The 14,268-nt window shown below is 42.4% G+C and overlaps 1 protein-coding gene across 1 annotated transcript in view; it reads left to right on the top strand.

The window, feature by feature from the left end:
• LOC146869735 (uncharacterized) overlaps positions 1 to 12,173 on the top strand; it is a 144,211-nt gene extending 132,038 nt beyond the window's left edge. The window contains exons 18-21 of the mRNA XM_085613809.1: positions 1,653 to 1,711; positions 3,776 to 3,871; positions 9,139 to 9,252; positions 11,740 to 12,173. Coding sequence (XP_085469935.1) covers positions 1,653 to 1,711; positions 3,776 to 3,871; positions 9,139 to 9,252; positions 11,740 to 11,789 — 319 coding nt within the window. The 3' untranslated portion in view covers positions 11,790 to 12,173. The remainder of the gene's footprint in view (positions 1 to 1,652; positions 1,712 to 3,775; positions 3,872 to 9,138; positions 9,253 to 11,739) is intronic.
• Positions 12,174 to 14,268: the final 2,095 nt, after the last annotated feature.

Raw genomic sequence — 14,268 nt, forward strand, 5'->3', positions numbered from 1 at the left:
TGGATGGGTGGATGGTGAAAGTGTGAAGGGATCTTTCCCAAGGAGGGTTGGCCCTGCTCACTCTGCGGGCGCTATGTATTTAAACGTGAGGTTAAAGTGGGAGATATTCAGATGCTCTACTGCTGCCAGTAACAGTGGTGATGATGCTGGTAGTTTTAGGGTAATGGTGTTGGTCAGTGGTAATAGGTTTGCATACAAAGGTTTTCCCCTGAGTGCAGGCGTTACTGCTAAACAACCTCATGGTACTCAATTTACCATCTCAGAAAGATAGATGAAAATGTAATTTGACTTCTTTGGGATTTTAAATTGTGACTTACAAATGGCACAAAAAGTTTACTACAAGCGGTTATGTTGCTGAGCCACTTTGCTAACTTGAAGGTTACGTGGTGTTTATTTGGGGTGAGGGGGCTGGTGGGAACTTGCACACATAGTGTACTCAAATACATTTCATTCACCATTGTCTTCTGGGATGCAACAGTGCTGTTCGTATTGGCTGTTGTTCATCGCTCTCTTGATTTGTCGTGAGCTCCTGTGTTCCTTTGTGTCAAACCCTGTTTGCTATTATAAAACATTGATTATATGTAGTACACTCCTACCATTTCTAAATGCCTTAAGTATTAACCATTACCCAATACATTGGTGCTACTAGTACACAGTTTAATGGTACTGAATTTACAGACCCTAGAAGGATGGAATGCAGATGACCTTAATCAGATTTGACCGCTTGACATTCCATTTGTCATTTGTCAGTGGTGACCATTAAAACATCCGTCCATCTTACTATGGGGCATATCAGCAATTTTATCGCCTGATTATCAGATAATTTTATCGCCTAATTAGCAAGGTCACGCGTGAAACCTTGCATTAGCGCACAAATTCCTAACGCCCAGCTTTGCATCTCTAATGAGATGCAAAGTGGGCGTTCCTGACCTGACATGACTGGAGAAATGTCACTAAGCGACATTTCTCCGATCCTCAAGCCCCACGCTATGAAGCATAGCGGCAGGAAAAGTAGCGATAACCCCTGTTATCGCTACTTTCCTTATGCCTGCTTCAGGACTGACTTAGCCATGATATCCTATGGAAGGTGGATATCATGGCTAAGATTGTGAGTCCCTATCAACAAGCTAACGCCACACTACATGAGAGCGATAATCTCATGTTAGGCAGTTAGCGTGAGGATTTTTATCGCTTTTGAGATAAGCGTTGCTAATAGCACGCTATCTCAGCGATAAAAATCCACGCTAGCCGGCGATAATTATCCTAGCGCTAAGTGCGCTTAGCGATAATTATCGCACTTGCAAATGCCAGAGATAACAAACATAAATGAGCAATCCATTGGTGGCATTTATGGTTGGTGTAGCTAACCTTAACTATCAAAATTCACTGCTGTTTAGGTTGTATGTGATAATTATAATATCCTATCAACAGTACATAAAGCATAAAGCAGGTTCGAAAATCTATTTCAGCGCCAAAACCAAAAACCTTGAGAGTGGTACAAGCCCAGCACTTTAAAAAAAAATATTGAAAGCATGTGAAATAAATGTTTCTAGTTCCAACAAATGGACTTTTAAGGTTAGAACACTCTACGATGTGTGACGCGATGCTTGGTGTCGCCTCTCAGGTTTTCTGTTTCTCTTGGTTTCATGCAGGCACAGCTGGCCCGTGAAAGAAGTAGAGGTTAGAGGACCTAAGATTGTCATTCAAAAAGGTGAGCACATGATATTTTTATTACTGAGGTAAAAAAAGCACGTCAGGCTTCACAGACATTGCATTGAGTTCTAGGATTCTTCAATACCTGAGGGCCAACACTCACTGACACCAACATGAGATTCCAATGAGACCGTGCGGAACTGCATGCTCATGGATCACACACTCACTCACACCAAGATGAGATCCCAATGAGACCTGCAGAACTGCATGCTCATGGATCACACACTCACTCACATCAAGATGAGATCTCAATGAGACCTGCAGAACTGCATGCTCATGGATCACACACTAACTCACACAAAGATGAGATCCCAATCAGACCTGCAGAACTGCATGCTCATGGATCACACACTCACTCACACCAAGATGAGATCTCAATGAGACCTGCAGAACTGCATGCTCATGGATCACACACTCACTCACACCAAGATGAGATCCCAATGAGACCTGCAGAATTGCGGTTTCATTGATCACACACTCACTCACACCAAGATGAGATGCCAATGAGACCTGCAGAACTGCATGTTCATGGATCACACGCTCACTCACACCAAGATGAGATCCCAATGAGACCTGCAGAACTGCATGCTCATGGATCACACACTCACTGACACCAACATGAGATCCCAATGAGACCTGCAGAACTGCATGCTCATGGATCACACACTCACTCACACCAAGAAGAGATCCCAATGAGACCTGCAGAACTGCATGCTCATGGATCACACACTCACTCACACCAATATGAGATCCCAATGAGACCTGCAGAACTGCATGCTCATGGATCACACACTCACTCACACCAAGATGAGATCCCAATGAGACCTGCAGAACTGCATGCTCATGGATCACACACTCACTCACACCAAGAAGAGATCCCAATGAGACCTGCAGAACTGCATGCTCATGGATCACACACTCACTCACACCAAGATGAGACCTGCAGAACTGCATGCTCATGGATCACACACTCACTCACACCAATATAAGATCCTAATGAGTACTCACATAACTACTGCTTCATGGATCATACGTACACTGACATACAGATGTGATCCCAATAAATTCTCGCAGAACTGCAGCTTTCTATTTCACACGGACAGAGGCATGATGATGAGATCCTTCAGCGATCACATGCGCGCTCACAACAAGATGAGAACCCAAATGAGATCTCCCAGAACTGCAGCTTCATGGATTCCACACATCGACATCATGCTGGGCTCTTCCTGTGCTACTGAACCAAGGGCCTCTTTCACGGTGATGTGCTGAAGTCTCCCACCCGCGCCAACATTTCTGTAGCCAATAGATTTAAGATTTTTTCAGGTTTCAATAATATTATTTAACATAATGACAACATCACAGGAAATCAGAATCATATGATGTTTGATCTTACAGTGGGATTCCAGAAAATGACCTAAAAAAACGCGATACCCAGATCAAACTGTAGCAAATAATTTGCAAATACAGTTGTTAAGACAACAAATTGCGCTCATCCTCCTGATAAATACAAGGGTGTACGTGTGAACTACACACAAGTTGATTTGAACTAAATACAGGCTGCAACTCCCAGTATCAACTGGTTTGGTGAATAAACAGCCAGGTGATGAAATCAATGCGTCTGCCATATGAAATCACCTGATAATCCCACCTTCTAGGAGCTGTCCCAGGCGCACAACGACCTCATCCCCACCAGAGCTGAACAGGAAGTTATTATACTGATTTTGAAATCACATTGTGCTTTAAAATGCACATTTAACTGCAAACAGTCTTTCCCAATGACCTCAGAGACCTCAAGTGAAGTGCTTACTTTTCCTCTTTTCCTTTTACACACAGATGCATGTTGTTTCTCTCTCAGTGACTTCAGGCTGAGCTGAGTGTCCAATATTCACTGAGATCAAACTCAGCTCCTTCAGTGTCCTACACCTTATGGGTTACACTCACTGACATCACAATGACCATTTTTGGTAATCTGACTAGGTAATGAGGAATTGTACCAGGGATTCTTTCTGCGCTATTCCTTACCTCAAAGTTCTCATCTCATAAAATATTTTTTCTGTTCTAGAAAACAGCTTTTATATTACGTTCCACCCCACCTGCCCGGGCTGCCTGCTCATGAAGGCCGACAATCACAACAAAGAAGTGGTCCTCCACATCTTCAGTAAGTGCAGTGGTTCCTTTGTTTCTTTGGCTTGTTTCTCGCTTCATAAGTCTCTTTAAATACATATATACATATTTATTTGGATAGAAGGGGAGCCATGCACACTTAAGAACCCTTAGCGAATGAGTGTCCAACCTCAGGCTTCACAGGTCCACATGAACATGTCTTCTTGTGGGTCATCTTGGCTGCACACTGTCCAGGTCCCAGACAATTTTTGTTCTATATTATTAAACACTGAAGTCAAAATTACCTGATGCTGGACTATGTAAATAACCAAAAAGTGAAGGATGGAAATGGTTGAACCAGCCAGCTGGAGAAGGTGAACCACCATAGGCAAATCTGGAGCCCACCACAAACAGTTTCGCCAGAATTGCTAGACCCACCCTGTTACAAAATACCACAACCACTGACATGTTTAATCTATTTGGGCTTCATCTGTGAAGTGCAGCTTCGGTCTCTCGGCCGACATTTGACCATACTGCTCCACCACCTCTGTGATGACTACGTGCCATTCTTATAATACATGGTTATCACACTTTGCCACAACACCACTCAAATCATGCCCTCTCCACCACACTCAGTCACCACCTCACAGCTCCATGCTCAGCTACAAGCACAGTGCACATGGCAGAATACCATTTTATGGGCAACCTCCTTTTATTGCTGAGCCTGCCACACTCCATGTATGTCGATTTGATAGTACTGTGTTAGTCCGATGATAAGATGCACATTTTTATTAGTTCTGCAAAATCCTCTGTAGTGGGTATGAGAGGCTGAGCAATCCGGGACACATATAAAGTGACTTCACAATCTGGAGACTCTTTTAGAGGTCTTGTCAGCAAGGGCATTCCATAGGTACTTCATCTTGCATCAACTGATGAGCAGCAAATGTAACCATGTCAAGCTGGTAAAATAAAATACAACACGTCGAGCTGCTAAAAGTCTAACATGTGTTTAATGCAGTGAAGGAAAGATGCACAGCAAATAATCAGGCACACATTTTCATTTCAACCGACTAGAGTTCTCATTGAACAAGCCAGCAGGAACATATAATGCTAAAATGCATGCAATTTCGGACAGTTCTTATATCCTTTTCTCTCAATGGAAGTCTATGGAGCATAAACTGGTAACAGAAACTATGCACCGGGCAGGAGGCAGGATCTACTCACAGATAGAATGTGAGAAGTCCTTGAAATGAAGATATAGATACATATACAGACTGCTGAATGTACTATTTCCCTACAATCACGCTGCTGCTTGCCAACACTAAAAGTGAAGCTATGCTTTACATCAAGATGCAGGAAATGTCCAGATGTTACCTCAAATAAAATGGCTTCCAGTCATATGGCAGTTATGAAGCTTAGCATGCATGTTAAGAGTGAAAACACTGTTAGTTACTAAAACAAATATATATTCAAATTTGCTTATGTCGTCTATCAGTGCATGTTCTGATATATATGTCCAAGGAAGTGTTAATATTAATATTATAACTTTTTTGTGTGGCTGGAATACAGTCAAATGTAGGAGCAAGCAGTTCTGCCACAACAAGTGTCCCCTTGTCTTTTCTGGAGCATGAATCATCTCTATACTATACAAGATCACACTTTGGTGTGGACTCATCAGTGAGATCAATGCAGGATTGAGTCAGGTAGGAAGTGGTGGCAACGCAGTCTGCGGTTCCTACACATGTGCGGTGGAGAACAGAGATGCCAGATTCAACACAGGGCATGGGTGATGTGGGAAACAAATAGGAACAGTATTTAATAGCATTATAGCATAGAGACAGTAAGATGGTGAGTTTTAGCAGTGAATAATATTTCAGCTGAGGCATGTGGCATAGCAACAGTGAGAGTGGACCCTAACACAATGTTCTCAGAAACTGCAAGACGAGCAGCTGCAGCCACCGTGTGCAGCGAGGAGCCAACCCTGCAACATCAATCGCAGAGGAATACTGAGAAATCAGATTATTTCAGTCCTCATCCTCATTAAACAATTCATACCCCAAATCACAGCCATCCCTCCCACGACTGTACAACTTGAAGGGCTCATTCCTAGATAATCCCAAATATGCTGCCATCCCTGAAAGAGGGCATGTATGTGAGATGGAGATGGCTCTGGGTAGCTCACCAATGGCTTCAACGAGGTCTATGGACAGGCGCTACTATGGTCGCTCCCTCGCTGAGATGTCTTGTTCTGAATACCAAACAAGGAGTAGGCAGAATAGGAAATTCTCTTTAGATACTTTGTACCTCTTAGCCAATATACTGAGCAGGAAATCACCCTTGCATTGGTCCAATGAGTCAGAAGAAGCCATTGACCTACCTGACTCTCAACACATTCAACAGATGTGGATCCATTTCGGAAGCTGAGGGTGTCCAGATGTTGAGTGAGAGCCTGTGAAAAAGATGGACTCTGAATCCCTATGTCCTTCAAGCAAACATGACCATGTGGCTCCCAGAGAGCTGGAATGTGAAGAGATAGAGGCTATTAGGATGAATGGGGACAGGGAAGACAGCAGAACACAAATCGATAATAGTGCAACATGTGGCGCTCGCCTTATACCCGACAAAATTTAGCTGGGTTGGGTACAACAGGAAGAGGGACACGGGACGAGGATATCCATGTAACTATTCGATGATCTACCAGAGGTGAGAGGCTGAGAGGAAGATATTAATGGAGACAGAGTGATCATACCTCCATACAATCACATGAAAGACCTAATTGGCAAACTAGATAAGTAGGGCCGTGAAATGAGGGCTTCAGATCAAGTATGCAAAAATCAACAAAATCGTCACTGTCGTTGTCACTGGACAAAGGGGCGTGCTCATCGGCTCGGGTTCCTCTTTCACCCTTTGTCCCTCACCCATCTCAACCCATCCCAGGTCATATTTGGACACGCGCCCAACTGTTCTGATTGGTGAGACCCCACCTAGGACAAGGAATGGGGTACGGTCTAGTCCTCTTTTCACCTTGCACTTGTCGCACCACTGTATCGTGCTGGTATGTGCTGGATCCACCCATGCCCCTCCTACTGACTGACGTGTGCAATATATTATACTTATTATGTTATATTACGCAGTGGCTTATGGTTCAGTCGCACATTCTGTTAAAAAAGGCATTTATTAAGTTGTTTATAACTTTGTTTGCCCTAGGTGGATCTGCACCGAATTTGGCAGTCTCTGAGAGTAGGCAGCTACTAAGTTTTGGCACACATATTTTCATGCAGTTTAGTGCAGAGAAAAAAAGGAAAGGGGTGCGGCGGTTGAAAATATATGTTTTGTCCTTTTTTACTCGCAACTCCAGCAAAGTAAAAGAACGCAAAGCTCTAAAGTAGAACTTGTATATCTGTGCAGTTTAAAATACTGAATTAAGAAAATTATTCAGAAAATCACAAATTCCGTCAATCATATTTGAATTTTTTCTCAAATGTGATTGGATGATGAAATGGATGTATGTTTTCCTCCAGCTTTAAAATAACTATTTAAAAATAAAATCATAATTTTCACTGTTGAATAGAATTCAGACAATACTGGGGTGGAGGGTGAGTTTTATATGCCCAACCCTTGAGGCTGTTTGGGAGGGCACTCAGATGTGTGGAAAATGGCAATATAAAAAGAACTCAAAAAGTTGAGTTGACAGTAATTTTTTTCTTTAAAAATGTGATTTAGAAGTCATTAAATTACGCCTTTAAAAAACTACACTTTTCTGTACAAAATCACAGTTTTCGTTTACAGAGACAAAAAAATTTAATTATTTAAAAAATAGTTTAAAAAATGTAAAATTGAAAAATAGGACAGGCACACCTGTAGCTCACATTCAAATGGTGTGCAGAGTGGGAAAGGGCTACCTGCGGATGGTTGGGCCTAGTCATGTGGCCACCCCCTTCTGCGTATGGCCTTTGGCACAGGGGGTGTTGTGCAAAGTACCTGACCACAGACCAGGCTCAGCAGTCGATGGGCACTAGGCATGGTTGAAGGCCCTTCGCATTGGATGGAGGTTGGGCCTCGGGCCCAGCCTGCGACCGAAGGCCTTGTGCAGCTGCAGTTGGGAAAAAAGTGTTTAACAAAAAGGATATATAAATTCAGTGAATAAACACAGTTACAATCTGATTAAGGGTTCTTGCTCAAATGGGCAAAAATCGCAGAAATTTCCCATATTTGGTATGTGATGCACACAATTGAAGCCTTTAACTCACGTCGCCCGAGTGTGGTATCTATGACCCCAAAGGGTGGCCCCTTGGCCCCCACAAGGAGACCAAGGATCCAAGGATCCGATACTTATTAATAACTCATGGACTGTTTGATGTACCTATGGTGTGGCTCATCACTGATATAATGCACAGTTATGAGGATATATGATGTGCGGAGATGCTGTTGGCACTGTAGGTGGGTAAGATAAACGGTATTCTGCATGGGAGCCTGTCTGTAGGTCCACCCTCCTCACCTTCAAAGCATGTCATCCCTCAGCTGCATATAGGGTTCAGCAGGGCTTTCAGCCCTACACCTGCCCAAACCCTTTGCTGAGCGGGAACTCTCATCAGGAGGCCCAACTAATGCATCACCATCCCACCTCGCTGCAACGCCAGGGCTTCTGTGGCCCTGACAGTGGTTGTGTCCTGATTGAGCTCACAGTAGGAACTGGAACTTCAGGGGAGTGGAAAGTGAATTCCTGGAAGTAAAAGATTGTTAGAGATCTCTTCAACAAACCATTGGAACTCTACTCTGAGAGTGCCTGCCTCCTCCTCCATGTCTCATGACTCTGCCTGCTTACGTCTTCGCTATCTTTGGGACCCATCTGACAAGGACTCTCGTGACACAACTGTGCTGCAGCTGATTGGCTAGCTCTAAGCGTCCTGTGTTAGCTCCATTCATGGATTATCCTTACCTATTGTCCCCTCTTCAAAGCACTCTGTGGTCACCATATGGTGGTAAAGCTTTAACAAACTCTACATAAATAGATAATAATTGCTCCAGGAGTCTTAGGAGTGGTTCACAGCAGGTTGATGCTTGCAGTGCTCATTTCAGAGGGAATCACCACAGCAATAGAGTTTCTCTGCTGGACTTTCCCTTCTCGTTGTACGCCTACATTACAAGGCGATCACTGGGATCTGTTTGGCACCCTTGGATTTCTGATCAGTGATCCCTGAATGGAATATCTCCAGCTGTCATAAAGCAGCACCACTGTACAATAAAGCAGTTTTTCAAGAATGTATTGTGTTCCTCTATCTTACACTGATGTTTAATTCTCCTATTTACTTTTATTTACAGCCAGGACTGGTAAATTGGCAGACTCTGAGATCCAGACATTCAAAGACAAGGCCCACTGTTTGAATCTCTCCAATGTCCTTGTTTATAAGAGTGCCACACTGCACGAGGAGAAGGGTAAGAAAGTTGTTATTACCTTTGTATTCCATTATATTCATCTGATCACAGAGGTATGTAGTGTTGCAGATGATAAATGATCCATAAAGGTAAATGTGGGTTCTGTGATATCCTGAGGGCCCACAATCTTCCCACCTCCAGGCTTGCAGAGCGATTGAACATATGGACAAGTCAAGGGGGCAGTGCAGACTCGCCAGTCAGTACAGACCTTTGACGTCCCCGACGCTTCCTCTAACTTCTCACTTCAGACAAAACTGCCCCTCCTGAATGAAACACGATTTAATTTTTCTAGTCATAATCTCAGCACAATTCTATTTCAGAAATGATTAGCAGGCATTTTTTTAGTTCTAGTCAGTGCACATTGCTAGATTTTTTTTGCAATACAGCTGCCTTTCGACAAAAGATGAAGTTACAAATAATGATCCCCGCATCATTTTTAGTTGCAACAGTTCACTTTCACATCTATCTGGTCCAGAGAAGAATCTCTTGATGATATAGTCTTTTAGATACTTTGATATTATGACGATCATGATACAAAGCACTCCTGATGCGCTGGCTGCAAACATAAAATCTCAAATAAAGATTCGAATTTATCATAACCTATCATTTCTGTTTTTCAATTTGTACGTTGACCTTAGAAAATTTTACATTCTGGATTTAGTTATCAAAACATGCCCAATCCAAAATGGTTTGGATTTTTAAGCTCTACAAATAAGCCCGTTAAAACAGGTAAACATTATCACCAGTCGAATGCATCATATCTTCCACAGTGTGAGAATTTGTCTAAGTAACTCAGCTTGGAGTACATGTCCCAAGGCACCTAGAGAAATAACCCAACATTAACTATAGAATAAAGGGGTTAAACAAGTATGTCTTAATCTTGAAAAACTATTGTCATTATTATTATTTAAATACAACTATAGATACAGTATTATGTATTATTTTGATGCATACCCACATCTGGTACATCTAGTATATCCTTGTAGAGTAGAATTCTGTGTATTTCTTGAAGGTGGACTGTCACACTCTCCATTAAAAGCTTAAACCTTTTTCTGTACATTGGGAAAGGGAAATAATTCCCAATATGTAATATTTCAGGATAAATACTGATCCAAAAAGAACCAACCTTCACCCAAATGAGGCGTCCTGAGTGTTCCTGTGTATGCATGCATATTTAATACCATCATTGAGAGATTGCTGGTAAACCTTTTAATATCCTGGGTAATTTTAATACCCAATTGACTTAAATGCATGCCTTGCCTACTTAGCCTGTAGAATACAGAATGCTTCTTAAACTGGGGTGATACTGGGAAAATATATGTACTTACACAGTAAATGACTTGAAATGTCTCCAAAAGTGATAAACAAATACAACAAAGCACTAGTGTTTTCTCATCTTTTTTCCGGACAGGACACAGAGTAACGTAATCCACATAGGACAAGGTTTTAAACTCCACCTCGCCTTGGATAATGCCCTTAAATTAGAAATCCATCTTATCCTTCTACCTTATTTTCTCTCTTTTCACAAAAAAGGAGTCCAGCCTCGAATTAATATACAAAGCAATATTTATTCTAATTAAATAACATTCATAAGTAAATGTATATGTGTATTTTGCAAATAATCCTAAAGAAGTGATCTAACACCAGTACTTTGAACAGCTATAGAGCTGTGACTCATTTCATTTAAGCTAGTAGTGTCACTTCGCTTGTGTTGTCTTTACAGTGTGTCACACCAACGTAACCCATTTGAGAGTATTGGATTAGCGTAGGCATAATTCTCACCTGTCACAGCAAAAAATATAAATTGACATTGTAAGATTTATATTTGAAAAAGAGAACTGAGCAAAATGTGAAATTTTTTTATGGTTTTTGTGAGGTTTAATAATGCAACTAGTTAGTGCAACAGTCCTAGCACAGATGTTATATGGTTGCGTGTTACACCCCCGTGTAATCTGACAATGAAACGATGATGTCACTCCTATGACCCCACATGCACTCATATAACCTTTACCTTTCTAAGATAATTCTGATCACATTTTTCTGTGGTCGACTAAGCTAGGCTAAGTTCCTTCTGGTTAATTATTGGCATGATGAAAATATCAGGTAGAAATATTAATTCTCATAACCGTTGCTCTGGAATCTAGTTTATGTAAGACAATTTACCAACTATCCCATTTTATTGTCAGAGTTTCTGCCTTTGCCATCTTTTGTTCCTCAATACTAGATAGCTCTTAGTCCCTGTAACTAGCACTAGCTGACGGCCCCTCATACTCACTCTTCCTTCATAGGACCCATCAGCTATCACCTCTGTCATGTCCACATGTCTCATTTCTTTCTGTAACAAATGATTGTACTCTAATGGTTGAAGAGTAATTCCTACTTTCTATGCTCTGAAACCACTTCTCTGGTGTGAAACCCTACAGTATGTATTAAAGGTACAGGGATGGAAGATGTTAACATGCTTATCCTCTATGATCTCTTCTCTAGGAGAAACTCACCACAATGGACATTCTTATCAACAACAACATCACCACTAATGGGTCATCAACCTCAAAGTGTATGCAGCGGCGCGGCCCTATCCGTGGTATATCGATAACTAGTGACTTTCATGATTACTTCCTTTAAAAAGAGAAGAGTTGATTCCTTGTCCCACCACACTGATCTGGGACCTATATCTGAGTTTTGTGAATTCCATGGAAAGCACTCAGGATTAAAGGCACTTTTCACCCAGATGAAAGGTAGGGGAGCCTGCAATTGGCTGCCCTGGTCCGATGGAACTTTATGAAGGATTCTCATAAGCTCGTCAATGAACTATCTTTGCATTCCATAATGCCCAACTCTCGTACTTACGACACCTGAATCTTCAGGTTCCTCCGACAGTATGCTTGCAGAGATGTGTATGAATAAAGATCTAAAATCCAGACATATTTTTTTCATCATTTTTAGACTGCTACAGCTGAGAGTAATATGTTAGAGGGATATTAAGTGGGGATCAGAATTGCTCTCTGCTGGTTGGGATACGTTGGTGAGTTGGTGTGCATTTGTTTATGGACTCGTGGGTTGAAGGCGCACAAGAAAGATATAAATAGATGTGCTGGATCTATGTTGGGGTCAATTTGGTCATGTGGTGTCTGGCATATGCACTGTAGACAAGTACAAATTGCTCTCTCCATTGCTCACTCTTTCTCTCCATTCAACCACTATATTCTCCTTTATTCTCTTCATTCCTCACTCTCTCAGAATCTTGTATTGAATAGATATGTTTGCTTATAGATCAGGTCTGTTCTGTATCTTGTGCTGTTGTGTGTTCTGGTGAAAACATTTCTAGTTTGTTGGGGTTTCTCTTACGGACTACCATGTCTTCTACCTTGTGCTTGTGTGTTTTATTTTAATGATAAGAGATGCCTTCACCTTACGTTAATGCTTGTTCTGTTAAGGAACAACATGTTCTGTCTTTTCTTTCTATGTGTTCAACTAAGGATGGAGATGTGTTGTAGCTTGTGCTTGAGTGTTGTATCTTGTCCTTGGGTATGTTGTGTTAAAGATGATGTTCCATTCCCAAGTTTGTATTTGTTTTGCTGGTGATGATGATGATATGTTATATATTTTGTGTGTATCCTAACTTCTGTTGGTGTGTCTTCTGTGAAGGATAGATAATGGTCCCACAGCTATCGGGTCCAATGAACTATAGTGTACATCACTGAGATAGAACGAAGTTAAAACATTTCTGTGTGATTGTCGAATCTAACCACTCTCTGAACCCTCAAGTGAGGCAAGCCACTGGAAGTGCCTCCTCCTCAATGCAAATACCTATCTTCCTAACTTAGGATATCCTCAGAAATTAGAGTAAATTTTCACTTATGTTAGGTCAGTTGTCCAACATGCAATTGGTGTGTATCCGGGAGTACGTCTCTCCTGCTAAGTGCTCTTCCTCCACAGCACTCTGCATATTCTACTGGGCCATTCATGGCTAAAAACTGTTGTTTATCCAAGCTTAAATCCACAGATGATCATGGTACAGAGAACCAGGGCCGGACTGGCTGTAGCGGGCACTGGGCATTTACCCAGTGGGCCGCCAGGGTGGGGGCCGGTTTTGGGCCCCTGGGGGCCATTTTTGTTACAGGGCTGTTTTTGCAGCATTGCTGCAATATCGGCCCCTGTAACAAAATTGGCCGAAACCGGCCCTGGCAAACAGCTTGGCTGTACCCCCAATCCCCAGGGGGGGTTACCCGAGCACTTTGCCAGGGCCGGTTTTGGTTCCCAGTTCGGCCCTGCAGAGAACACCACTGTAGATTGGTATCTTGCATATTTACCCCTGCCCCGGTGCAACCTGGCCTGCTATATATGTGGGAAAGTCATGGAGCTCACTCCTAGCAAACATCCGAAACATTCTCGCCACCTGAATTTCTGAAAGTATGCTGGCCGTTCGTCTACGTTTTTAAGCATCTTCAAGCAACCCCAAGTAGCTATGCTAAGAAGGTTCTTCCCCATGCTTCCAAGGCCAGCCAAGGAAATGGTCGCCCGTACTCTCATTCTCTCCCGAATTGATTATGCCAATGCTTTGTACATTGGCATCCCTGGATTTCTCTTAAAAAAATTGCAGACCATACAGAATGCCGCGGCTAGACTCCTGTTCAACATCTCCGGAAGATCAAGCGTAAGACAGCATTTGCGAGATCTGCATTGGCTTCCTGTGGCCCACAGAGTGCAATTTAAAGCCCTCACTCTGGCTCTTAGAGCCCTGCACGGTCTTAGACCAATGTATATCAGGAAGCATTTTGCTTTCTATGTCCCCAGCAGATCTTTGCACTCAGCCACCCAACGACGGATGGCGATCCCCCGATTCTGCAGGATGCGGCTGGGGGGTTAGTCCCTCTCCCTTAAAGCAGCTATAGCATGGAATTACCTTCCCTTGGAATTACGGTATATTCTGGACTTCAGACTTTTTAAAAAACAACTTAAAACCTTCCTTTTTAATCAGCCGACTTAAATTTCTCGCTCCACTAGGTCACGGTA

This window comes from Triturus cristatus, chromosome 1_1, assembly GCF_964204655.1.
Source record: "Triturus cristatus chromosome 1_1, aTriCri1.1, whole genome shotgun sequence".
Lineage (NCBI taxonomy): Eukaryota > Metazoa > Chordata > Amphibia > Caudata > Salamandridae > Triturus > Triturus cristatus.